General features: G+C 42.5%; 1 protein-coding gene across 2 annotated transcripts in view; it reads right to left on the minus strand.

The window, feature by feature from the left end:
• CPM (carboxypeptidase M) overlaps positions 1 to 27,068 on the minus strand; it is a 63,004-nt gene that overhangs the window by 12,137 nt on the left and 23,799 nt on the right. For both annotated transcript variants that reach the window (XM_054026139.1, XM_054026146.1), the window contains exons 3-6: positions 11,051 to 11,148; positions 4,160 to 4,332; positions 1,370 to 1,554; positions 938 to 1,108 (exon numbers count right to left, since the gene is read on the minus strand). In XM_054026139.1, the coding sequence (XP_053882114.1) occupies positions 938 to 1,108; positions 1,370 to 1,554; positions 4,160 to 4,332; positions 11,051 to 11,148 (627 nt within the window). The remainder of the gene's footprint in view (positions 1 to 937; positions 1,109 to 1,369; positions 1,555 to 4,159; positions 4,333 to 11,050; positions 11,149 to 27,068) is intronic.

Genomic DNA, 27,068 nt, shown 5'->3' on the forward strand with positions numbered 1-27,068 from the left:
GGGTGGGGTTCTGAAAGATTGCTCCTGCCAGAGCTCATGGTAGGGTTGAGGTGAACACTAGTTAATTTATTAGTATGTGTGTAGGTTCTTTTATTGTTTTTGATGTTTTCTCTGTAGTGCTTTTATCTTAATAATAAAATAGGAAGTGCTAGGTGGTTAACTTACAATTGTTACTGATCCCTCTGTTAGTCTCTGAAGAGAGGGCAAGAGAAGCTTGCTCTGAGTGCCTGTCTTTTACTGATAACAACACAGGGGGGAGGGATAGCTCAGTAGTTTGAGTATTGGCCTGCTAAACCCAGGGTTGTGAGCTCAATCCCTGCGGGGGCCATTTAGGGATCTGGGGCAAAAATCTGCCTGGGGATTGGTCCTGCTTTGAGCAGGGGGTTGGACTAGATGACCTCCTGAGGTCCCTTCCAACCCTATGATTCTAAGGCAGAGAACTGTTCAGCCTGGAGATACCCTGGTCAGAAGGGAGAGAGATGCACCCAAGAGAGGTGACAGCCAGGGTAGCCGAAAGCCTGAGAGCAGGTGCCCTTGCTGGACCACAGGGGGGAATACAGGTGCAATTGCCCTGAACTGTGACAGGTGGCATGCTGGCTGATGGAGCAGTAAAAGAGCCTGGCTTGAGGGCAGGGAGGAGCTGAAGACCCAGCCAGTGGAAGCTGGTCCATTAACTTGTGTTAGCTAACATGTTTGTACATGCTCGTCTGGATGCTCCACAAAAGCTTGTGTCCTGAAGTGCCCAGACTAGTATGTGCAATCATGATGGATAGCTCACATTAATTAACAATCAGCTCACTTGAGTTAAACTCTAGTGTGGACAAGTCACAGAACTTTCGCTGTCAAGGAATTCAGAGGTGTATTAGCAAGTACATGATGGAAAATCAAATAAAAGCAGTGGAGATCAGAGAAAATTGGAAAACACTGAAATTTTTACCTTTCAGTTGGTACCAAGCATACCCATTTGTAATGCCATATGGAAAGACTGGTTTATTCCCACATTCATTCCCTTTGTACATGCTGGCATGGTTGGAAGAGTAGGTTCTTGCAAGGTGTATGAAAACATCATCATCTCGTGATCTGCTATAGCCTTGTAAAAAGCCAGTAGCTGTATAATAAAGATGGTCATGGTACAAGCCAAGTTAATGTTAAAACACACACAATATTGTCTTAGATAAAAAATATGAAGCCCCCAAACCTACACATCAGTTTGTGTGATCCAGTGAAACTGGACTATCTGGGTATCCCAGTACATCTGAGCTTGTGTAAGTCTGGTGCTTCTCTTCAACACATCAGGCATTTTATTTTGCTCGTACTGAAGCTGGCAGAAAAAAATGGACCCAAATAGGAAACACAGATATTAGCTTACCTGGGTTACCATTATCAAATGTATAACTGGCAACCAGTGCTCCACCATGCAAGTTAGCTGAAAGAACAAATGTCTCATTTTGTATCCAATTTATCACTGCTTGAGTCTCTGGCTGGATCGTGACATTGTTACTGTTGAAGACATCAGGGAAATTCCTATTCAGATCTTCCCCATTCTTATTGAACCTTTGAGAGAGAAAATACAGTTCTATATTTGTTAATCTGTTGAATCTGAGTAGATTCACAATGCTTTGGATCTGTGTTCGTGACTGTTGGGAACAGAGTTACTGGAACGGTACATGGAAAAAATGAGCATCACAAACTGTGTTTTCACAAATCACGAAATAGTGACTTTATTCTGCATTGTGGATGCTACTAGCCTCTGCCCACAATGGGCTGATTACTGTAGAGTAATTAATATATTTCCAAGTGGAGACATTGGGAGTGATGCTTGAAACATCACACAAAACATAGTAAAATGTAAGATTGTTGCATAAGCCAAATAAGGGAGTGTATGGAATAAAAGGGTGTGTTTTTCACTTGTTTAGAAAGAAACTATGACTCACACATGACTGCCAGTCGTAATAGTGTCATCCCAAGCATGTGGCTATAAAAAAACTCTGTAGATATTCAAAGCATTTTTTTCCTCTGACGGTGTTTGAAATTCCAACCTGTGTCCAAGTGCTTATTTCTTCCTTTCTTTTCTCCACTAGGACAGTCTACCCATCTGATTAATATTTAGCTTTGGGTATTAATTTTTAAAAGTCTCATTAGCTTAGCATCAATCCTTTGGATGCGTCACCCAATGGGAAAAAATCCCACCCTCCATTTAAAGAATCTTAGCCCACTTGTTTCAGGAATAAATATCTACCTTATCCAAAAGCAGGGCTTACTCTAGTTCAGGGTTCGGCAACCGTGCAGAAGTGATGTGCCGAGTCTTCATTTATTCACTCTAATTTAAGGTTTTGCGTGCCAGTAATACATTTTAACATTTTTAGAAGGTCTCTTTCTATAAGTCTATAATATATAAATAAACTATTGTTGTATGTAAAGTAAATAAGATTTTTTAAATGTTTAAGAAGCTTCATTTAAAACTAAATTAAAATGCAGAGCCCCCTGGACCGCTGGCCAGGACCCGGGCAGTGTGAGTGCCACTGAAAATCAGCTCACGTGCCACCTTCGGCACGCGTGCCATAGGTTGCCTCCCTGGCTCTAGTTCAATAAGGCGCCAAATCCCCTAGGTTGCCAAAGTGACATGACAGCCAAGGCAAAAGACTCAAGAGAACCCAATTCTTAGATACACAAGTAGTCCTGGTACAAGCAGCACAACTACTTGCATGAATATGAGTGGCAGGATTGGGCACTTTGTTCTTCTCTACCTTCCCAACTTTGTTAATTTGTTCTCTGCCACTTAGCATTTCTCTTCCTTATACTTTTCCATTGTGTCTCTTTTTCTCTGGCTTTTTAAAATTTTCTACCCTTTTTAGTCTCTGCAGGGTCACCAGCAGGAACACTAGAGCATATAAAGGTTTGCAGAAGTGGCACAACGTTTACGTTTTCTTTGGCATCAAATACTTTACACACACAGAGCCAGCTGCCATTAGTGCAATATCCCTTGAACCCAGCTCCATTTGCACAACGTCATCCACATTATTGAGACTGCTTTGTAATACTACTTTGTAATTCTACCTTTTGTTAGCATAGATGGGGCCTAAGGCTTTGTCTTCACTGGGAACTTGACAGTTCTCCTACCAATGGTCTAGTACCACTGCAGCTAGTGTGAACATGGCTGCTAATATTTTTACCCTGTCTTAACTGGATAAAAGCAATATGGACACAGAGGTGTAAAAATGCTGCAGGCAGTCTATGCTAGCAACATTGGTGCTAGACCAACCATCAGAAAATTGACAAAAATTCTCAGTGGAGATGTGCTGTAAGAATACAACCATCACTGCTTTAAAGGAAGCACTACACAGCACCTCCCCACGGATGTAGAGCTCTCTATAGTGGTCTGTTCCATCTTTGCCTAAAATTGGCCCAGAGTAGAAATCAACTGAGACACCGTAAGTGTTCTGCTGTAGGGGTGGGGTGGAATAACCTGTGCTTTTGTAGTGCATAAAATGTCTCGTTTTAATGTGAATTCTTAAATTTTCTTTCTTGGTGGGGCAGGTGAGGAGTGGAGGCTTCTCCCAGTTTGGCATGTGTATTGTTAAACATTGTATTCGTTTATGCGTTTCCCCGCCCACCAACAGCAAACAGATTCATTTTAAGTTTTCAATCTTCCACCTCATCTCAAAGAAGGGTTGAGGGTAGAGGGCATTCTGCCTGCCCCTGATTCTGAAAATTTGAGATTCTTAGTTGAAGTTAAGTCTTTGTGACTGTTTTTATTTTTTGGCATCTTGGGGATCCCGAGAAGATGTACTTTGAGTCAGAATCCAGAATAACCCAAGTTTAAACCACTTAAAAATGATGATCCTTCCTCTCTAGTTCAGAGCTGGTGTTCTCTCTCTCCTCCCCATATCCCTAGATTTCCAAGGGCACATGCAAGCGCACGCTTTCTCTCTCGCACACCCAGTGTTTGACAGCTTTCTTCAAAGCAAAGCCCTGTGCCCCATTTAGTATGCCTTCTAAAGACCAAAACATGTCCCAAGTGTAGCTCCTAGGCTATTCTATCCACCAAGTATAACCCAGCCACTTGGTTATCTCTAAATGTTAACAAAACAAACAATCACCTCCCTATTTACTGTCTCCTCTGCCCCCTACCCTACCCTGGAAAAACACACATCCTTACCTTCCTTCTGAGTAATAACAATCATGCACTGTTGTAGCTTCAAATCCATCCGGGTTCATTGATGGCATGATATGAATCCGCGTGTTATTGATTAGCCTTGTAACGACTGGATCGCTCTGATCATTGGTCACCAGGAAGTCTATCAAATGGAGCAGCAGCTCCCTCCCAACTGTCTGTATTGAGAAGCACAGTTTTTATTTTTCAAGTCCACTGTGAAGAAAGGAAGACGCTCAACATGGTGCTTATTTGATCTGACAAAGATAATACTGCATGATATAGACATGACACAAAACTATAATCATAAAACAAATGCACTGTGGGCAACATTATTTTGTTACAGTTCTTGGCCTCTAGAAAATTAAATGTAATTTAATAGAAGAGAAAAAAATGAATGTGGAGGGTCCACTTCTAACAAGTGATTTTAAATTCAGATTGATTAGGATTTCTTCTGTAGTGGGAACTGAACTGTGCTAGCTACAATGATGTTTAAGTAGTATACAGATAGGGATTGTTTGTTTGAGACCCATCTTAGAACTATGCATTGTTAGCATGTTAGAATATTAAAACCATCCTATCAATGATGTTGGGTTGTCTGTGTTAGGGAATTGCACTGTTGCATGGGGCAATATCTTCTTACTAGCCATCTTGTTTGGGTGCACACCGTGCACCATATCTACACACAACACACTGTTCAACCACTGGTGGGCCTGTGGATTTCTGCACTGATCCCACAATGCTTTGGACCTTTCTGGGGTGGGTGCATAATGCCCTTGACCAGGAGCCCGGCAATTCTGTTGGCAGCACTGCCTACGGATCTTTTCACTGGGCCCTGTTTATTCTACCACAGAACACTGCTCACCCATATGGATACACAGCTTCCACACATCACTTGTCGGCTTTCAGCACTGCCACTCGCATCATTATGGGCACAGCAAAATCACCACCACAACTGTGGCTTCCAGTAGTGGTGTACAGACTTATGTCATACATCAGCATTTGTAAAATTGTCAACATAATAATTTACAATAACTGCTACAGTTCTTACTTAGTCACAAACTTCTATGGAATAAAGGATTCTGGTTTGGGCTAGTACCTAACCAGCATTTTACATGGGATTTAGAACTACTCATTACAGGATTCTTGAAATATGATGTGATCTAAGCAGCAGTTCACATATTGCTAGGCATCAAAACACATAATTTAACTAGTCCCATGAGAGGATTTCTTCTAAAACATAACATGAATGTTAAATGTTGTTGTTTTTTTAATTTATTTTTTTTAAACTTAATTTCTTTAAAAATACAGAGGACCACAGTAATAGTCACTGATGAGTTTGCCGATTTGTCTTAAGTTGTTGGTAATTATCTTCCTTGTCTGGTATATGAACAAAAAACTCTGATGTTTTATGAAACCAGAAATTAGTAATAACTAAGGCCCTGACCCTGCAACAAACTCCTTAGGGGGAACGCCCAAAATAAAAGTCAATAGGGCTTTGTTTTGGTGCAGACCTCCATTCTCACAGACAGGGGTGAAAGTAACTTAATGGGCAGCCGGAGTCCCGGGCAAGGTGGAGGGGTGGCTCTGGGTCCCTGGAAGGGGCAGGGCCTCAGGCGGAAGGGGCAGAGCTGGGGCCAGACTCCCCCAGCCAGCCCTTCAGTGCTGCCCAGCCCGGGGATCAGGTGGTGATTTAAAGGGCCCAGGGCTCCGGCCAGTGGCACGGTAGCAGCGTCTGGGAGCCCCGGACCCTTTAAATCGCCGCCAAAGCCCTGGGTAGCAGCGGCCCCAAGTCTCCGGCAGCAATTTTTAAAGGGCCAGGGGCTCCAGACGCTGCTGGGAGCCCCAGGCCCTTTTAAATCGCTAGGCCCAGGGTAGATGCCCCTTTTGACCCCGCCCCCCCACCATCAGAGGCCCTGCCAGTACAGTCGACTATGTACCGGTGCCCACTTTCTTACTTGTATGCTGTACCAGACCGGACTGGCTTACTTTTACCTCTGCTCACAGAGCTCATTGCAGGATCAAAGCCAAAAAAAGAGAAGAAGGTAAATGCACTTTGTCACATTCCCCTACCCCCCCCATTCCACAAAATCAACAATACTTAGTAGCCCTCAGTTTTTGCGCAAATTAGTTTATTACATGGCACTTCAGTGGAGGGGTAGAATTTAAAAATGAGTTTATCAAAGAAGAGGAAAGTAGATGCTGAATGCCGAGTATTTAACAAAGAGTGGACTTCAAAAGACTTTTTTACTGATATGGCTGGGAAAGTTGTGTGCTTACATTGCAAGGAAAGTGTGGCACTATTCAAAGACTACAACTTAAACCGGCATTTCGAGAGCAAACATGCATCCACATATAAGAACATGTCTGCCGAAGAGAAAGTTAGAAAAGCGCATTAGATGGTTACTCAAATGCAAAAGAGCAAAGTTTTTTCACAAAACTATCCGCAGCACAAGACGGAATTATAAAAACGAGCTCCATGATTGCACACAAAATCGCCAAAAACAGCAAACCATTCTCCAAGGGAGAATTTATCAAGGAATGTTTGGTTGACTCTGCTGCGATATTGTGCCCAGACAAGAAAAAGCAGTTCGAAAACATTTCATTGTCAAGGTGAACAGTGGTGAGACGTATAGAAGAAATCTCGGAGAACCTGGACCAACAGTTGAAAAACAAGGTAAATGATTTTTCATACTTTGCACTGGCACTCAACAAAAGTTGTGACATTAAAGACACAGCCCAATTGTTGATTTTCATTCAAGGTATTACCACAAATTTTGAACTCACAGAAGAACTGGCATTAATGCAGTCAGTCAATGAAAAATCTGACTACTGGAAAAGATCTACTGGAGGCAGTAAATAACAGTGTCTCAAAATTGGGATTGGGGTGGAAGAAATTGGTGAGTGTGACCACTGATGGAAGCCCTAATCTGACAGGCAAAAATGTTGGATTGTTGAAAAAAACAGATTACAATATCTGACCAGCACCTGGAAATATGTCGTTACTGCTCGCTGTGCATGCTGAATTTTCTTGCCGCTTTGAGGATTTTAGAATGATAGAAAATGACATGGCTTTGATCTCCTCCCCTTTCACATGTGACGTGGTCTGTGGACCACGCTCCAAGTGACCTCCAACTTGAGCTTATTGACTTACAGTGTGATGCATTGCTTGCGGAGCAATTCAAATCAACGCCACTTCCGAAGTTTTACGCATCTCTCAATGAACAGAACTTTCCAAAGATCAAGGCTCGTGCCCAAAAGATGCTTGTACTGTTCAGATCAATTTGCGTCTGCAGGCAGACATTTTCTGTGATGAAATTCAATAAATCAAAGAACAGATCTTGGATCAATGATGACCACCTTGCAGCAGTGCTCCGCGTTGCAACAACAGAAATGACACCTGACTTCACCTCCCTTGTTAATGCCCATCAGAGACTTTCTTCTTCACACTGAGTTTCATTTCTTCTTTTACACTTAATTTTAATAATGAACATAAGTTGTAAGTAAAAGCTTAGCATTAGTGTTGTTATTACAAATTTTACAAGTGTTCACAAAACGGTTTGCAATATAAATTGCCTTCCAAGATAAGTTTTGGATAATCATGTATTCAGTTAATTGTTATTAAGCGTAATTACTTTGTGTAAAGAACATAACGGGGGTCTTTTTACCATAGATGGTGAGGTAATTTCATTAATAAGAAATGTGCGGCCTGTGACAGCTTACCAAAATTAGGGGAGTGGGCCCCCTGTGAAAACTATTGCCCAGCCCTGAGCTAGAGACTAAGACCAGAGAAATGATCCCCGCTTCTGTAGATGTGCAGGTCTGACTCACAGAGGCATGTCTGGAAACCCATGATAAGATGGTGAGCACAGAAAGAGAGTACCAGGAGGCTTGTATGGATACTAGTGTGTTGGCTGATGAGCTAGACATGCAGAAAGACCTCCCAAAAGGAGCAGGTAGCAGTCTAATAAAGAAGCGGGTGTCCTGTGGCATGAACACTAAGATTCCATGCACGACAGAGACTGCAATAATGGCAGTAGCCCCCTCATCTACAGAGCAAACCTCTACAATAAGGGACTGGGGTGAGCTAGAAGAGAAAGCTGCTACTGCTGATCGGAACCAGGCTGAAATCCTGGAACTACAGACACAGGTCACGCAATACTGGCAGGAGCTGGAAGATATCTGCTCTTCATGGGACAGGATCGTAGGGCAAGCAGTAAAACAGGAGTAAGAGCTGACCTGCCTCACAGTGGAGAAGGAGACGGGAACAGCAGTGCTTTCTGCTGCAAAAGGAGCTTAGGTGCAGAGGTGCCGCACGGCTCCCCAGGCCGGGGGGGTGGGGAGCTGCCGCGGGTGTGCCTCAGGGCGTGGGGGGGAGCTGCCTCAGGGCTCCCCACCCCAGCTCACCTCTGCTCCGCCTCCTCCCCGAGCACGCCACCCCCGCTCTAATTCTCCTCCCAGGCTTGCGGCGCCAAACAGCTGATTGGCGCTGCAAGCCTGGGAGGTGGGAGAAGTGGAGCAGCGACGGCATGCTCGGGGAGGAGGCGGAGCAGAGGTGAGCTGGGGTGGAGAGCTGCCGCACGGCTCCCCGGGGGGGAGCTGCCGTGGGAGGGGGCGCCTCAGGGCGGAGGGGGGGCAGGGAGCTGCTGCAGAGCTGGGGAGGGGGCGCAAGGTGGAAGTTTCGCCTAGGGCGCAAAACCTACTTGCACCGGCCCTGCATGGAGGTTAAAGTTCTGTGATGTCACAAGAAGTCAACATGATAGATACGTTCTTTCACTTAGGCTAGTTCAACACTAATCATGAGCCCAGTTTCTTGCAACAGAAAAAAAGATAAGATAGCTGTAATTAAAGGAAAACTATTGTGAATTGTAATAAGATAATGGGGAAGGAGGAGCTTTATCCTGAGGCCCAGGCAACTTGATAATTATAACAAAGTTAGGAGAGCCAACTGTTCAGATTAACTGGTGAATGGGATAGAAATGTTCAAATAGGTAACACTTAGAAGTTTTAATGAAATTATGGGGGAAGCTGCATACCATGGTGTAACTGGGATCTCTAGTTTAGTTGCCCAAATGGGGCTTAAGTCATTAGAGCTGGCTGGAGAACAGAAATTCCACCGCACAGCAACGGTTGAGGTTTCAAATTTTGTTTTCATTCTGCATTGCAACAAAAACAAATCTTTTCAAATGTTTTTGTGAAAATGGAATTATTGAAATGGCTAGCTTTGGATCAAAACGTGAAAACTTTTAATTCAGAAGGATGTGTATTTGGGGGGCGTGAGTGTGTGAGACACATGATGGTTAGACCAGTGACCAAGGGTGGGAGAGACTCGTGTTCTACTCCCTGCTTTTCAATGCAGTTTTTCATTCCAGATCACTCTGGATCAGGCAAAGCAGGGCCTTGAACCTGGGCCTCCTAAATCCCAGGCCAATACCCTATCACCAACCAGAGAACGAGTCTCTTACTTAACTTTCCTGATGAAAACTTCATAGAAACAGATCAGTCTCCACGCAACCTTTTGGCTTTGAAACAGCATATTTTGTCAAAACTTCATTTAATCAAAAATGTTCTGATCAGTTCTAATCTGACCTGAGCTGATAGTGATAAAAAACAATAACTTTAACATTGTTGATTTGAGCTCCATTCAGGCCCAGGGACATGGGGCTATGCCAAACAGAATGAAAATTTGTTCTGGTCTCTAAACACACCACAGTGGAGAGTATAAAACAAACTATTAACGTGACTTGGTTATGTCTCTATTAAAAGAATTTAACCTATTCTAAAAATGACTTTACTGTCCTGATTCTGAAAAACAAACAAATCTATCTGCTTTCCAAAACAGGGGCTACAACATTAAGATGTCAACTCCCCTGTTGGCAACCTTCCAAAACCACAGCATGTTGTGTTTTTCTTCCAGCTGCAGATATGCATGGACTGCATGCAACTCAAACACATCACAGATCATCTCCATTCTTATGAGCAGGGTCTCCACTGTAATACACAACATTCCAAACAAAATAAGTAGGTCCAATTTTAGCTTTACCTGTCTGAACACTGTCCTTCTAAAACTCTTTGTTGTTTACAGCTGGCTCCTCAGGGGGATATACAATACATACCAGGTATGCAATACAGCAGGCAAATGCTGAATATACAGCTTCATTGTAATAGTTGCTAGCCTAAATAAATCAAGTCAATGCATGCTGTACACGTAACACAACACTTTTGGCTTAATATGTTAAAGGGGAAGTTGAATATATTAAAGGGGAGGTTTAACACCCTACCGGGGACTAGCTCAGCAGAATTTTAGATTATGTAAATGAACATTCAAACTCCCTGATGTTTTGCTGTTTTTCCTCAAAAAATAAATGCTTATTTACATTAGAAATTCAGGTCTTTTCTGGGGTGGAAAAAGACTGGTGAACTAATGAAAATGGCAGTATCACAGACCCAAGGGAGGGAAAGTTGTGCTATTAAAAGGGAAAGATTTTTAGTCTGACTGTTCAAAAGCTTTTTTGAATGTTTTGTTGACAAATTTTGGAGAAAGGAAGTCTTCTTGTTAAAAATTAATACACATTCCTTCAATTAACTTAAGAGCTCACACAAACACCTGAGACCTTCCAGAGATCCTCCACCAAACCCAGGAAAGATCAGACTTGAGATTTCTTAGATTGAAGAAAAACAAATAAATTTAAACATTTCAGGCCTTTTCAAACAGGCACAAAGGGCATAAGCCCATTTCAAGTCCTTTGTAGGTCACCTTTTAGAATTTGGGAGAAACTGGAGGGGTACAGTAAACCCCAATAATTAGTAATATGAGCATAAGCAAAATTCCTTTTAAGATCACTGGTAAATGTTTTGCTATAAATGACATTGCAAAAATTGAAATTGTAGACGTACCTCATCCCCATGCATATTAGCAATATACTTGAACTCTGGTATGCCAATGGTATGTTGGGTTGGAAACCTTCCCACAACAAGAACCCACAGGTCTCTACCTTTAAGAGGGGAGGGGGAAAAGAAATTTTAAGTGTCAAATAATACAAACTTTTTGACCAGCCTACCCTCCGTATAGCATAATATAGTAGATTTTTTTAAAATAAACTTCAGGATTGTATTTTGTCTTCAAAGCCCAAGTTAAAAATGTAGTGAAGTATTTTTGTATAACATTTCAGTCTTCAAGCTAGACAATTTTCTAAGATATTATTTTAAATTCAAGTTTATTGAATAAGAGATAGAGCATCTGGGGGGAAAACACATACACACACACACACACACACACACACACAAATCTGCTACTAAGCGACAGGGAAACAAAAGAAAACAGTTTCCTCAAGAACAGGCAAAATATTCCAACACCAAGTAAAGTAGGAGCATCAGCTTGCAAAATAAAATACAGTAATGAATTGTTGGTGAGACATCTGGAGACACTGGAATAACTATAACAAAATTTCTCTGAGGTAAACAGGGATAAGAAATGAGTCATAAAAATAAAGTTAACTATAATGTATTATCTATAGCAATAGCTTTTGTTGTTGTTGGGGACCCGTCTTGCCACCTTTCCTCATGGGAGTAGTCTCACTGCAGGATTAGGCCCTAGATTATCAAATTTAAATTGGCTGCTACAATGTGATCAGATTTAGGAAGTGAAGTAGGATACTCTGCCACTATTCAAAGCTACCATCTTATCTTTCATTGAAAGGGGAGAGTTAAAGTGAAAAATAGATTTGCTGAAATTAATGTTCTTCCTAGCGGACCCTGGAACTACCCACAACCAAAGCACCCATTACTCCGTGTAAAATAAACTAATGGATGGAGACAAGACTCGTCTTGTACATGTAAATAAATGGACCTAGTAGTGTCTGTTCTAATTAGCAGCATGTCAAAATTGTAAATGTTAAAGAAAAACAGGAAGCCTATATTATCCTTTTTAAAAGAATAATATTTTGAAACATTACTAATCTATAGCTATTCTATACAAAGGATTGCACTATAGCAAAAATAAAGGTACATACTAACAGAAAACACTGCCTTATAGGGTGACCAGATGTCCCGATTTGGGGGGCTTTTTCTTATATAGGCACCTATTACCCCCCACCCCCTTTACACTTGCTATCTGGTCACCCATCTGCCTTACCTAGTGGATCTGTGGGCCTGCTTTTTCCAATCTTTTTTTAAACGTATCAATTTTTTTAAACCAAAAGCAGACCACATGTAATGCACCACTCTGATGCACATACACATTTAGCCCTAAATCTGACTTCTTCTTGTGACTAGTAGAGCTTCTGTTTTATCATATTAGAGCCACTTTACATTTGTGAATCTTCAAAACTGGTCTGCATGATTCATTTGAAGAAATCAAATAAGTTTATTCCATACTTTAAATACTTGGCTGATCAGTCCGTGAGTTCTAATACCAAAGACTCTGAGCCAACCATGGGTGACATTCACTCAATACCAAACTGCTTTGCAAACAACAAGGCTTCTTTGGGAATATTTTAGTATACAATTTTCCCCCCTCTTCTCTCCTCCCCCCCAAAAAAACCTCTCCCCAACCCAATAAAAAACAAACTAGAATTCACCAAAATTTGCATTTGGTTAGTATCATTCAGCCAGATCTATTTAAGCCCAGTATGTGCCACCCTTACTCGCAGTTAGCAATAATACCTTACCATACAAGTAGTCCCACTGAAGTCAGTGGAACTACCTTCAGAATAAGTAACTAAATGTGAGGAGGAGTAGCAGAATCTGATGATTCTTGATAAGGAAGACAAGAGATAGATAATAGATTTGCATGCTGTTACTATCTGAGGGTTTTATACTGCTGCCCACCATCATAGTACCCGCAGAGTGCTCTGGGACAGACTCCCGACGGTCAGCGCGGGCGACCGAGACTGGCTAGAGTTGCCTCTCACTCTGGCCGAGTTCTCAGAAGCCGTCCGCCACATGCCCACCAATAAATCATAGTATCTCAGTGCTTTCTGTGTAAAATCTATAGCAATAGTGAAGTCCCTAGTGGACTTAATGGAGTTTCCAGCACATATCCCTTTTTGTCAAACTCTGCTTGGGATAGGATGTTTGTTGGGGGAAAAGAAAGAAGGGGAGTTAGTAGGGATTTGGAAATAAAAGTGATGTTTAAATTGTCAAACCATTTACGATGGAAGGCTTTTGCAAAGAGGAAGGTTTTGCAACATTTCTTAAAGATGGGCTGACTCTGGACTCACTGGATCACCTCTGGAAGATTGTTTCACAGCTGGATCCCCTTGCCAGAGAATGCCTTCTCCTCATCTCTCACATCTTTGTGATCTGCATTGTCCCAGGGAAGCATAGCCCTCATGGTGGTTCATAGATCAAAATTTAGTCTTTGATGTAGCTGGGGCTTGACCTGTTACTATTCAGCCTAAAATCTAGAAAAGCAGTATTTGCTATAGGATGCAAAACTTTAAAACAGGATTTTTAAAATACACTTTACTCAGCTTTGACACATCCACTTCTGTTCCATACACAAGTTATTAACTGAACTGTTTGTTTTAAAAGTTCACAGGCAGGTTACAGAAGGGAGAAACCCAAAATACACCTCTACCCCAATACAACGCGACCCAACATAACACGAATTTGGATATAACGCGGTAAAGCAGCGCTCTGGGGGGGCAGGGCTGTGCACTCCAGTCCGATACAACGCGGTTTCACCTATAACGCGATAAGATTTTTTGACTCCTGAGGACAGCGTTATATCGGGGTAGAGGTGTATGAAATAACTAAACTTTTAAAGCACATCCCTTCTTTCAAAACACAAAGACAAACTTGCTGTAGTAGAAAGTCTCAAGTCTGGAAACATCATCTCCTGCAAAGATGCTACTTTTATTCCAAGATGAAATCCTGGTGCGGAGCGCGCAGTCCAGATAACAAGACTAAGCATTCAGCCATGTGCACATGGGACCAAATAATACTTTGAGTGCACAATGTCAAGGTATTATGGAGTTCTTGACTGGGAACAGCTTAAACTAACAAGCTCATCGAGGGAGGAACTATTCTCTAACAATTATTGTACAGCATCTAGTATCTGGTAGAGGCCTATAGGAACTACTGTAATCCAAACATTGGTAAACTCTTGGGATTTTTTTTAAAAATCACAGTGCTTAGAGTTGTGCAATCAAGTTTAAATAAAAACTAAGAAGATGACCTCTTATGGGTATCCATGAGTCTACCTACTCTGAGAGAAAGTTCAGTTGTGAATCCCAAATAGAGGGAGGCACTTACTCCACACAGCCAAGAGTTAGGAAACTAAAAGGTATGTCTGCACTACTGCTGCACTGCTGTAGTTGTAGTTTAGATGCTTCCTACATCAACAGCAGGGGTTTTTCCATTGCTGTAGTTAATCCATCTCCTCAAGAGGTGGTAGTTAGGTTAATGGAAGAATTCTTTTATCAACCTAGCTGCATCTACAGTGGAGGTTAGGTCAACTTAACTGTCACACTGGGCATGAAATTTTTCACACCTCTAAGGGATGTAGCTAGGTCATCTAATGTTTAGGTGTAGATGAGGCCTAACTCCCTGAGGTGGGTGGAATTGAAATTAGGGGGAGTGTTTGAATTTACAGGGAGTAGGGGCGGTCAGGGCCGATGAGGGGTGAGACTGTGAGGGTGAAGGTGGGCTCTATGGCACCATAGTAAAAAATGAAAAAATGTTTAATGATCATTTTATTAAATTTAACTCGTTTTAAAATCATCACACAAATTAAAGTTGGCTACTCAAGCCTTCTATGAAGCACAACATCTACAGCCTTCTTGGTTTCTTGTTATAATTTTGCACAACTCTGTTAATTAACTTCTTGAATGCAGTGCGTTCATCTTTGGTGGCTTCTAGTGTGTCCAATACTTCCATTCCGTCAATTGATATGCCCATTAGATCATTCACATGATCAGGCAGAAGTTAACTTCTTTCAGAACACAAAATTCAATGAGGTAAAAGAACACTCAATTGTAGCTGTTGTGACTGGGAGTAGCAAGAGATGAATTCCTACTTCTTTCATCCCAGGAAACATAGCACAAAGATCAGGTCGAGCCACTAGTGATGACAAAAAAGAAGTTGAAGTCAAATCTTCATTCATTCATCATATGATATTCCACTCTGTGTTCAAATTCTCTATTCTGTCCTGAGCACATGGCAGCCCCATTGCTGGTAGTGCCTCACTCCGCTCAACTGACGTGTTTTATAGGACAGGGACCTATAAAAGCTACGTAGAGGTTGAGTAGAATGTATAAGTCACTGTTGTAGATTTTTAAGAATCAAGTCGGTGTACTTTTTCAGTTGTCTTAACGAACACTTCTTGTCCTCTTTACTTAAGGATTCAATATAAATGCCTTCATTAGTCAACTTCTGGACTGAAGTCTTTGCTTCTTCCAGTACTTTTTCAATGGATAGCTCTCTGATCCAAATGGAGCTTCTATTGCTGGACAAAAGATCTACTACTGTTGTAGCAGATGCCTGGATGGCATTGTTTAATGACCCAAGTGGTTTCAACAGTAGACTTACAAGAGAGAGAATGGCAATAGTCTTCTTTGAACGTAGTAGCAAAAGTAATCCACCAGCCTCACTACTTAGATACATCCCATCTTGGTAGATACTTTCCAAAGCCAGTAATAATGGCTGGAGTAATTTTAAGACAACAGCCAAGGATCGCTCATGAGAAAGCCAGTGGGTTTTCCCAGGTTGGACTAATTTGAACTTCAGTCCCAGTGTATCTTCTATGTTTTCCAAGATATTCAGTCTTTTTGGACTCTTGCTGAAAAAAGAATATAATGAAGACATTAAATTTTTAGCTTTTTTTAAAAAATGTCTTTTGAAGAGTCTGCAGCTCGTACTAGCGCTAGTTGCAGTAGATGGCCTCTGCAGTGTGTATAGGAGAGATTAGGGTTACACTTTTCTCTGAGCAAAGCTTGTACTCCACCATGTCTTCTAGTGAAGTTTGCAGCTCCATCAAATTCACAAGCTGCCATTTATTTGGAGTCCAATTGACAAGCATTTAACTCTTCTAAGATGTGGGTTGTCACAGATGCAGCCAATGTGTCTTCTATAACTTGAACATCTAGAAATGCATCTACTGGCCTACCACGGATATCAAGATAATGTACACAATGACTTAATACTTGATGCCCATTTGCATCAGTGCATTCATCAGCCATGTATGCAAATCTTTTTTGTGGTGAGAGAGTTCTTCACTTTTTCAACTGTTGAGTCTTTCACTGTTGCACTGCATGCTTCTAACCAGTCAGTTGAGTTTCTTGCAGAAATATAATGAACATTTGCTGGTCTTGTTCGGAACCAGTGTTCAACTTCAGGATGAACAAGTGACAATGCACTTAACATTGGCCTGCAATTTGTAGTGTGTGTGATCTCTCTCTTGTTTAAATAGAAAGTATGATGCCACAGCCATGTTTGTTCGCATGAACTGTGTCTCTCCAGCATTCTTAACAGCCTCATTAATGCTTACTAGTGTTGTCCTTGGTCAGTGAAGACTCAGAGTTCAGAGGTGCTTTCACATGAGTTCACCTCCCAGGTGGGGGGCAAGAAGGCACCTTGCTCATTCCTCCAGCTGTTCACTATTCACTCTGGCCACTGCTGTTCATTGTGCCACCGTTCACTCCATCGCTATGTTGCCAGTGGCCCTGCGCAGTCACCTTCTGCTGCCACCTGCCACTGTGACCTCTGCTATGTGGTCTCTTGAGGTTCCACTCAGCTCTCAGTGATTTCAGCTGAGCTCTCAGTGGGGGAACCTCGCTGCTAGTGCAGACCGGGCTGTCTCTTCCACAGAAACACTGTCCCACAGCACGACTAAGCACTTAGACCTGATTTCAGCTGTAGCGGTCATTTAACAAAACAAAAGACTATCTATGGAGCCTAATCAGCTCTGTCTTTAAACAGTGGAGAGGGGCTGGTCAAATAGTACTTGTGACTCAGGCAGACCATCAAGCAAAACACCTGTCCTCACCCTCTCTTGATGCCCTCAATCAGCACAGGCTAAGAACAGTTCTACTGCCCTTTACTCATACAATAAGAACAACATTACATTACCCCCCGCCCTGCATTCAAGTGATTTGTAACCCAACTCCAGGCAAAATCTATTACTTGGGCAACGCAGCTCTGTTTGCTGGATACCTAGGTAAATTAGGTGTGAATGTAAATACAGTCTGGTCCTGAAGCCTTTTCCCCCTCGCTCATCACTAGCTGCCAGGGAGAGCTCATTTAGACTTTGCTTACAAATCATAATTTGAAATTATTAGGTTGGCCAGCATCACCGAAATGAATGCACTGACATTGTCATAAAAAACAGCTGTATAAGGAAGCTAGTCTATGTTTATACTTTTCAAATCTATTATACTTTTATAGATAGATGTGTTGTATCATACACTGTATATGCTTTTAAAGTGTGTATTAATGTTTCAATTTTAATTCAAATTTCCAAACAATCACTAAACTGGCAACACTGCATGTAAGTAGTTCACAAAAGTGGGGTGGGAGGGTGGAGTGGATGTAGGGAAATCCCTGATTGGCACCTAACACTCCCTATGCATTGCATAGGGAGCCTGGACATCTAATTCTGGGCTGTGGATTCCCACTAGGCAGCAGGGTCTCTAAAATGTATTTTAATGCCTAAATCCCTCTGTGGGTCTAACCCAAGGATCCATCTTTACCAATAACTAGAAGATTTTAGGAATAGGGTTTTTTGAGTGGAAGTGTAACCTTTGGGTGGGCTAGAGTTCACTTCATTGCCCTTCTCCAGTGCCTAAAAAAACCCCAACTCCCATAGAAAAGTAGCTGGAGACCCAGAGTTCAGTCTCTAAGGATTTTCAGCAAGAATTGCACAGGGTCAACCTCCTCACATTCAAGTCCCAAAAGGAACAAAAGAAATGAATTTAATTAAATAACTTTATAAAATTTTATGATAAAAATCTAATTTTTACAGAATAATATGGCTATTTTATAACCCACAGACATTAAATAAAGAAAACAACTTAAAATCTGAACAGGTCAGTCCCCACAGAAACACAAACTAAGGCCTGGGCTACACTGTGTGTGTGTGTGGGGGGGGTTGAACTAAGAAAAGCAACTTCAGCTACGCTATTGGCATAGCTGAAGTCGAAGTATCTTAGTTCGACTTACCTAGCCGTCCTCGCAGGGGCGAGTCGACCGCTGTGGCTCCCCCGTCGACTCCGCCGAGGTGGAGTACAGGTGTCGATTCGGGGATCGATTTATCACGTCTAGACGAGACGCGATAAATCGATCCCTGATACATCAAACACTATCCGCCGGATTGGCAGGTAGTATAGACGTACCCTAAGAATTCCCAAAAGCTTATGTTTAGTTCACCTAAGTCTCAGTCTTTGATCACCAAATCTATACAGTTTGCTGAGTCTAAAACAACATCTTCCCTCCACTTGCTTGTAGGAATCTTCAGTTGGAATCCATGCAGACTCTTCCTCTGCTGAAATCACTGCTAGCCAGTCAGCTAACTGATTAACCAACCACTCAGTGAAGTCACACGTGTATAGATGTAAAGAAAACCCTGCTGCAAAATGCTTCAGAGTTAGGGACAACAGCTTGTTTTGTGCTCTTGGGAGAAGCTTCTCCCAACTCACAGGAGACATGGCCCTTAGTAAAGCAGCTGCTCTGACTGCATGCCCTCATGGAGTCTGACCCCAGCAACAAGGTACATACAGTAAGTCCTCACTTAAAGTCGTCCCGATTAACATTGTTTTGTTGTTACATTGCTGATCAATTAGGGAACGTGCTCATTTAAAGTTGTGCAATGCTCCCTTCTAACATCGTTTGGCAGCCGCCTGCTTTGTCCACTGCTTGCAGGAAGAGGTAGCTGGTGGGGGCTTGCAACCAGGGTGGACCGGCAACCCCCCATTAGCTTCCCCTATCAGCTCACCGCTCCCCTAAGTTCCCTGTGCCGCAGCCACCTGGCAGGCTATCAATCAGCAGTTCAGCTGTCCCTCCCCCCACTGCCATGTGCTGCTCCTGCCCTTTGCCTTGGAGCTGCTCCCAGAGACTCCTGCTTGCTGTGCGGGGATGGGGGGGAAGGTGAATGGAGCTAATGTCAGGGTGTCCCCCTCCCCCGCTGCTCCTGCACCCCGCTTACCCCTTCTCCATATAGAGCAGGGAGGGGACACGGATAGAGAGAGACAGAGAGAGCTTGAGGCAGCAGCTGCTGTCTCAACTTCCTGATCCACTTAAAAAGACAATGCACTTAAGAGTGGGTCAGCTTACTTAAAGGGGCAGTGTGCATCTCTCTCTCTCTCTCCCACACACAGGGTGTGTGTCTGTCTCTATCTGCTATGCTGTCTCCCCTCCCTCCTGTTCGTGCTGCCTTGATGAGAGGCTACATTAACAACAATGTGTTAACCCTTGAGGGCTCAGCCGAGTGCTAGTTCATCATTTAACAGCAAGGCATTCCCTGGGAAATATCTCCCCCTCTTCCACCCTCTAACTTCATCACCTCAACCAAGCTTCACAATCATCATAGCTGTGAACAGTATTAAATTGTTTAAAACGTATACTGTATGTATATCTATATAATATATAGTTTTCTGTCTGGTGAAAAAAATTTCCCTGGAACTTAACCCCCCCCTATTTACATTAATTCTTATGGGGAAATTGGATTCGCTTAACATCATTTCGCTTAAAGTTGCATTTTTCAGGAACATAACTACAACGTTAAGTGAGGAGTTACTGTATTGGAGCATACCCAAAACTACTACACCCAATTCCAGAAGCTTCTCGATGTGGAGTGCTAAATCTGCCCAGCAACAATGATCCAGACACTACTCACTCCTATCTCCCACAAATGGGTCTCTTAAAGACATATCTCCCTATTAGACACACAGGTTACATTCTCCCCTGCTTAAATCACTGCCGTCCCAGCAGTGCACCTGAGACACAATCCACAATATCTTGCCTTTGTTGTTCTACAGAGTCAAGTAACAAGGAGAGGTATGTACAATAGGCCTGTCTCAACTGTGAATCTCTAGTTTTTAGAATAGTGGACAAGTCAAGAACATAATCATTATATTTAACTGGACGAATTCTAATTCTACCAGTCCTGCGAGGTTCCACCGGCACTTCGTAGTGGTCGGAGAAACAGAAGAATTCACACCATCTTCTGTGGAGAGCCCATTTTGTGAATTTTCCCCATCTGTCTCTCTTCCAATTCAGTTTCCTCAAAATGAACTTTGGCTTGGATCAAACTCTCTTGCCAGAAGGTTAAAATCAGACTCCAGAGTCGAATCAAGTACAGATTCATCTTCATCCTCCATCTGAATGACCACTTTAGTGGTTTTCTGTCTAGTTCTACCACTTACAGGAGTCTAAGGCCTGGTCCCCACTAAGCCCCCACTTCGGACTAAGGTACGCAAATTCAGCTACGTTAATAACGTAGCTGAATTCGAAGTACCTTAGTCTGAAGTTACCGCGGGTCCAGACGCGGCAGGAAGGCTCCCCCGTCGATGCCGCGTACTCCTCTTGGCGAGCTGGAGTACCGGCGTCGACGGCGAGCACTTCCGGGATCGATCTATCGCATCTTAACCAGACGCGATAAATCGATCCCAGAACATCGATTGCTTACCGCCGGACCCTCCGGTAAGTGAAGACGTACCCTAACTGATTATCCTCCATTGATTTATGAGCAGAAATATATCCACACGGTGTTAGCATATCCCCATAAAGAATTTGGAGGGGACCATCTCCTGACTCTGCCAGTACCTTATAGATGGCGATATCTTCTTTGACTCATCTTTTCAGCATCAGTGTTTAGACTTCTAAAATAGAGTTTAGTTTGTGTGGGGAACCATCTAAAGTGAAAAACACTCATCAGCTGAGCCATTACTTTTTTTCTGTCATTTACAGCTCTGAGACGTACTGAACTTACCATTAAAGATTCAGACTAATTTTCTGGGTCTGCTCAGCCTGCTGTATTTGATGAACTCTTGAAAAACGGATAGGGCTTTTATTTCTATATTCAGTGGATTATGGATATATTTAGGAATCCAGCAGAAAAAGCAAAGTGTTCTTATATCAGTAAAATCTAAATTATTGTTTTTACACCTGAAATTTAAAAACAAACAAGCCACATAACCTTCTCCTAACTTTTAAATCCATTGAACAAATGCAGAGAATACCTTCCTTGCTGCCAAACAAAAACAGACATCAACTACTCCTTTAGGGTCTGGCTACACTGCACTAAAAGACACTCAGCTGACCTAGGTCAGCTGGCTCATGGTGTGGGGCTATAAAATTGCCATGTAGACATTCAGACTGAGGCTGGAACCGGGGTTCTGATACCCATCCCCAGATGTCTACACTTCAATTTTGTAACCCCACAGACTGAACCCTGCTAGCCAAAGTCGGCTGATCTGGGCTAGCCATGACTGTGCCACGGGTCTTTTATTGCAGTGTAAACATATCCTTAATTACTCTTCAGATAGCCACAAATGCAAGACTGGCTTGGTTAAGTGTCAAAATGGAAGAAACTTAAGCTTTGAACCATGTATTTTATATTTTGTAGTTATTATATTATATGCAATGGCCTATGGCTAAGACACTATATTAATAAACTAAACTACTGTTACGCTCATCCATCCTCCCAATGTTCACACTCACTTGTCATATTTTTGTCTTGCATTAGAATGGGATCATCTTGTCTTGTTGGTTTGTACAGTGCCTAGCAAAGCGTGACCCAAACTTGACTGAGGCCTGTGGGTGCTACTCTAATATAAACAACAAGAGATGAGAGCGAAGCTAGATATAAATGTAACCAACGTAGAAGCTAAATTGCCCTTCTTAAGATTATTAAATGCACATATTGTGGTAGCACTAGAGGCCAACCAGCTCTGATATGGTCATTGCTGTAGCTGAACACTTAAAATGTCTGATAATTAAGAAAATCAGTATATCAGTGTAAAGATAATGGTTTAGATTCTCCATTGTTATACTGGAGGAACCTAACTGTCTTCTAGCAAAATACTTAAGTGGGGTTGTTGTACCAGTAATATTGATAATTTTGGTACTTGGAAGGTATACTATTCTTGCTTTTTTGAAGCAAGCACTTAGCAATGCACTTGTGCTGCCATATCTTGATCCAGAGTTCCCAGCAACGATTCAAGCTGGTGAATCAGAAATGGTTTAGGGGAATGTTTTCTGCAAAATGATTGCCCAAATAGCACATTCAGCTAGATTTAAGTTCTGGAGAGACCTAAGAAACCACTATCAATAACTCTCTAGCTGTTATGCAGCCAGAGGGTTTCTTCAGTATGTTTGATAAAGAAATGGCTTTGCAGACAGACAGACACCTGACTCTAATCTAACCAAATAGTTGGGTAAAGCACCTTCCAGATTATAAAGAACCTTGTTACAGTTATAAAGGTTTGATTTTTAAAAGTAATGCATATCCCCATGGAAAGATGTTCACCACTTGTAAAGTTAATCATAGCAGTAGCAGACATTCCTGCACAGAGAACAGTGGGTGGAGGGAGGGAAAGGGAGTGTAGTATAGAAACAATGCAGACACTTGACACTGACATCAGAGGAACTCCCACAAAAGAAGCTGAGGTGCGACAGTCACTTCCACCAATATTTGTCTGAGGCGGTCACTCCACCAGATGCTTCAGTTTTAGTAGGCCATGAAGGATTATTTGGGGATTATAGCAAAGTTGTTATCGAGGAGGAGTTAGGAAAGAATTGCTAAAATGCCTGCATTAGTCATCCAAGATTTCAGAAGGATTAGAGAGAGAGAGAGACCAATACAAGATGAGTGAGGTAATACCTTTTATTGGACCAACTTCTGTGAAAATGAACTTCCGTGAACTCTTCTTAAGCTAGAGCCGTCATGTATTGACCAGGTATGTCACATGACATTCAGAATGCAATGGAGATGTGCTTGAATACAGTGACCAGAAAGATCCCATGAAGAAACATAAGACTTTTAGATCGGCCATCAGAAAAAAAATACATGGGTTTTATTTTTTGTTTCGTTTCAAGGGAAAAATCTCTTAGTAGTTGTTCACTGTTGTTCTAAACAGCCTGTAGTATTCAGAGAAAATGAGAAGACAGACTAAAAACAGCATTTTCTGACAGACCATTGGAACGTAAGGACCATGTTCTGTTGCCAGTCATATTGGACTTTGCAAAGCATCTGGGAATATATTTGTCACATTCAAGGGCTAGATATCAACAGTGAAAGGGCATGGCAATAGAGGATAAATGACAGTTAAAGCCATGATTTATAAGATAGTAGAGCAGGGGTCGGCAACCTTTGAGAAGTGGTGTGCCAAGTCTTCATTTATTTACTGTAATTTAAGGTTTTGCATGTCAGTAATACATTTTACATTTACAGGGGCCGGCGGATGGAACCCCAGACCGGCAGCGGGCTGAGATGCTCAGCCCACTGCCAGTCTGGGGTTCCGTCTGCCGGCCCTTGCCAGCCGAGGTCCTGGCCGCCGGCCCCACTCAGCCCACTTCCGGCCTGGGGTTCTGTCCATCCAGGTAGCCAGCGGGCTGAGCAGGGCCGGCGGCCGGGATCCCGACTGGCAGCCTAGTGCCACTAAAAATCAGCTCGCGTGCCACCTTTGGCACGCATGCCGCAGGTTGCCGACCCCTGTAGTAGTGGCATGCAACAATCCTCCATTTTGCTCTGACTGGTATGTTATTCTTTTGCACAATTGTTTTTAGAAGTGTACTTACTGGCTTCCATTACAGCAAGGAGATATTACAGCTATTCCTGTTTTTGCTGTACTAATTAAATATGAAACAAGTAGCACCACAGGAGCAAGGCCAACATTCAGAGTGCGGCAACAACTCATCTGACAGGAAATTTCAAACAATTTAATGCATCAGAATTGGTGATACAACCAGATCTCAGTAGGGTTATGTTATTTCAAAATAGACCAACACACTTTTGAGTGAAAATTGCTTGCTCTGAGCAGAAAAAGGTTGTTGAAAGGTAAAGACAACGAGACTAGTTGGAAGTCCTATCACCTTTGCAGTCCATAAAATGCTTTGTACAAAACATAGAAGTTCACGGATATGTGCTATAGCTTTGAGATAGACACTATCTATGGTTGCCAGGTGCAGACAACTTGTTTTAGATCTTATGATGTAAAGGGCTCAAACATCTCAGTGACTGGTATGCTGCAAATGCTTGTAATAACTGCCACAGTTAACAGGATAACTGCACCTCTGACCCCTCCTGATCTTGAGTGCAGCACTTCTCAGGTATCAGGCCTCCAGCAGTCATCTCGCTCCAGGTAGAATCATTTGATTCTTCACTCTCAGATGGGGTCTCAGGCTGCAGTCCTCTGGTGCTAATTAGGATTATGTCACAAGCCTGAGTCATGGTTGGTACCTGGAGTTCTACTCCTTGAGAACAATGATCAGCGGCCTTCACTGACCAGCAGGGCCGTCCCTACCCATACACAAAGTATGCAACTGCGTAGGGCACCAGGAAATGTGGGGCATCAAATTACCTGGTGCGCTGCGCAGCTGCATGCTGCTCCAGCTCCCACCCCTGTCCCACGGCCCCCACCCCTGCTCCACCCCAGCCCCACCCCCACTCCCGAGGACTGAAGCGGGGCCAGGCCTGCACTCACCAGTGGCGTGAAGTGCAGCAACCCAGCCCCAGTGGTGCCGCTGGTGAGTGCTGGGGGGGCGGTTCTCTCCTGTCCCCCAAGTCAGCCAGCCCCCGCCTGCAGAGGCCTGCTTCCCCTCCCCCCGCAGGGGGGCTGCGAGGGGCCCCAGAATAGCTAAGGATGGCCCTGCTGACCAGACAGCCTTTTTAAAACACAGTACTATTTATTTAGAACCAAAGCGTTCCAGAGAAAAAGATCTTAAAATATTAAAACTTATGTCTTCCTTAAGGCTTACCATCCCCTGGCAGCCACAACTGCTTCAGACACTCCTGCAGGGGATCTCTGTTCTTGTCAGTCGGTTCACTGAAAGAACAGCTCACCCCCCACTCTCCAGAGTCTCTTTGTAACCATTTAGCAACCCTTTATTCTCTCAGTCCCACTCTTGGCAAGACAGCGTGTGTAACTTTGGCTGGACCTGCAAGTAGCATCTTTACCCCATAGCTCAGCCATTGTCTTGTAATCTCCACCAAGTATGCGTTGAGACCTGCTTATCTAGCTTGTGTTGCCTTCCTGCTTGTTTTTCCAACAGCCCCCTATTAAACCAAATACACTCACCGGGGAAACTCCACTAGTTACTGTATACCTATATTGGGTTTAAGTCATACAGCATTCATGAAATTATTACACAGCAGCTCCACATCCACCAGAGTAACATCTTAGGGCTGTCCATTAGGACTCCAAGTAGAGGCAGTCATGTGCTTCAGGGCTACGGTGCACGTCAAAGTTCTAAATAGTTTTATATATTGTATCCTCTGTTTAATTATGAGGTGCCCAGGCCCAGAGTAATCCTGCTCCTTTAGAGTAAGGAATAGCACTGTATTCCCTCAAATATCCACATAGCCAACTTGAATGCTGGCACAAATGCCAGTTACTATACCTGTACCAAGTATGTCCTTCAATGCATAACAGCAGTAAAAATTGCTTGCATGTAGTACAATCTCTGCAATATGATTTTTTTGATTCAGGTGTGTTTTAAAACACAACTATCATGTAATAATCAATTCCATCACTAAGCACTGGTTGGTGATGGGAACAGAACACCATAGTTACATAGAAAAGGCAAGTTAAGGATAAACAGGATCTTGTTATGTACAACAAAAAGCCTTGTATCTCTACTTTAATCAGCCTGTTTACTTAGTTCTGTTTCTGGGATTGCAAGTTGCTAAGAAAAACCAACACCGTACTTTTTACAAGTGAAGAGCTCTTAAACGTACATGTGATTTTTCTAGCAATACATAGTAGGAGTTATAATCTATTGCCCTTTTTTGTGAGAAGTGTGAAATTGCTCTGTGATTAGTACAGAAAAATTGCTAAGGGCAAGAGTTACCACCATATTAACTTTTTTAATTTACACAGGTTTGAAATTTACTGATCAATTGCTGCCAAGCGAAGACTCATTACATTAAGAACAAATGAGTTTTTGGTGTGATCTACACTGGCCAGGGCAACAGAATTAGAATGAGTTTGAGCATAGCACTTCATAATGAGAATTAACAAATAGATTAACATGAAGTTTAATGTTACTTCATGGGTAACACAGGCATGCATCTGCACCGCACTGCATGTCCTGGAATCCTTGGAGTTAAATGAACTGAAACTACAGATGCCTCAACCATCACAGATCCATGTCAGACAATTTCAGTGCCCTAATGAATAGTTAAAGCTCTCTGGGAAAGAGACTCTTTATTTCCTGTACACAACCATGCTGTTGGCACGCAACAATATCTAGAACAACCTGTTTTGTTAAAACAGGAAGCACTACGTTCAAGATATCATCGCAAGTATGTTGGTGTTCTGAATTCAGTCACTGTTTAGCCTTATTTAGCAGAATTTTGTGAAAATGACAAGAGATGTTTTTAAATTGGAATTTAAAAAGTCTGATCCATACGAACATAGTCCTAAATAACTAAATGAACCAGAAACAACAACATTTTAATCTGAACAGCTGCTCTTAGATTCTGTCATTGAAATGGGAAACAAGATCTCATATCCTTTAAGGAGTATTCATGACAGTTTTTTAGCAAAGACAACTTGTCTTTAACAATTTCTACAGTAACTAAATTCTAAGCACTATGGCTGCCTATAACAAATGGTATAACACAGCTCTTTGTCACACTCAGAGACACATTCTAGTGTCCTTTGTTTCCCTTTGGCTTTGAGATATCAGTCTGAAGTTAGTGTGTATCAAAGTGAGCTTTGTACTTTAACCTAGTTTTGTGCTGCCAGGATTGGAA

The sequence above is a fragment of the Malaclemys terrapin genome, chromosome 1, assembly GCF_027887155.1.
Source record: "Malaclemys terrapin pileata isolate rMalTer1 chromosome 1, rMalTer1.hap1, whole genome shotgun sequence".
Lineage (NCBI taxonomy): Eukaryota > Metazoa > Chordata > Testudines > Emydidae > Malaclemys > Malaclemys terrapin.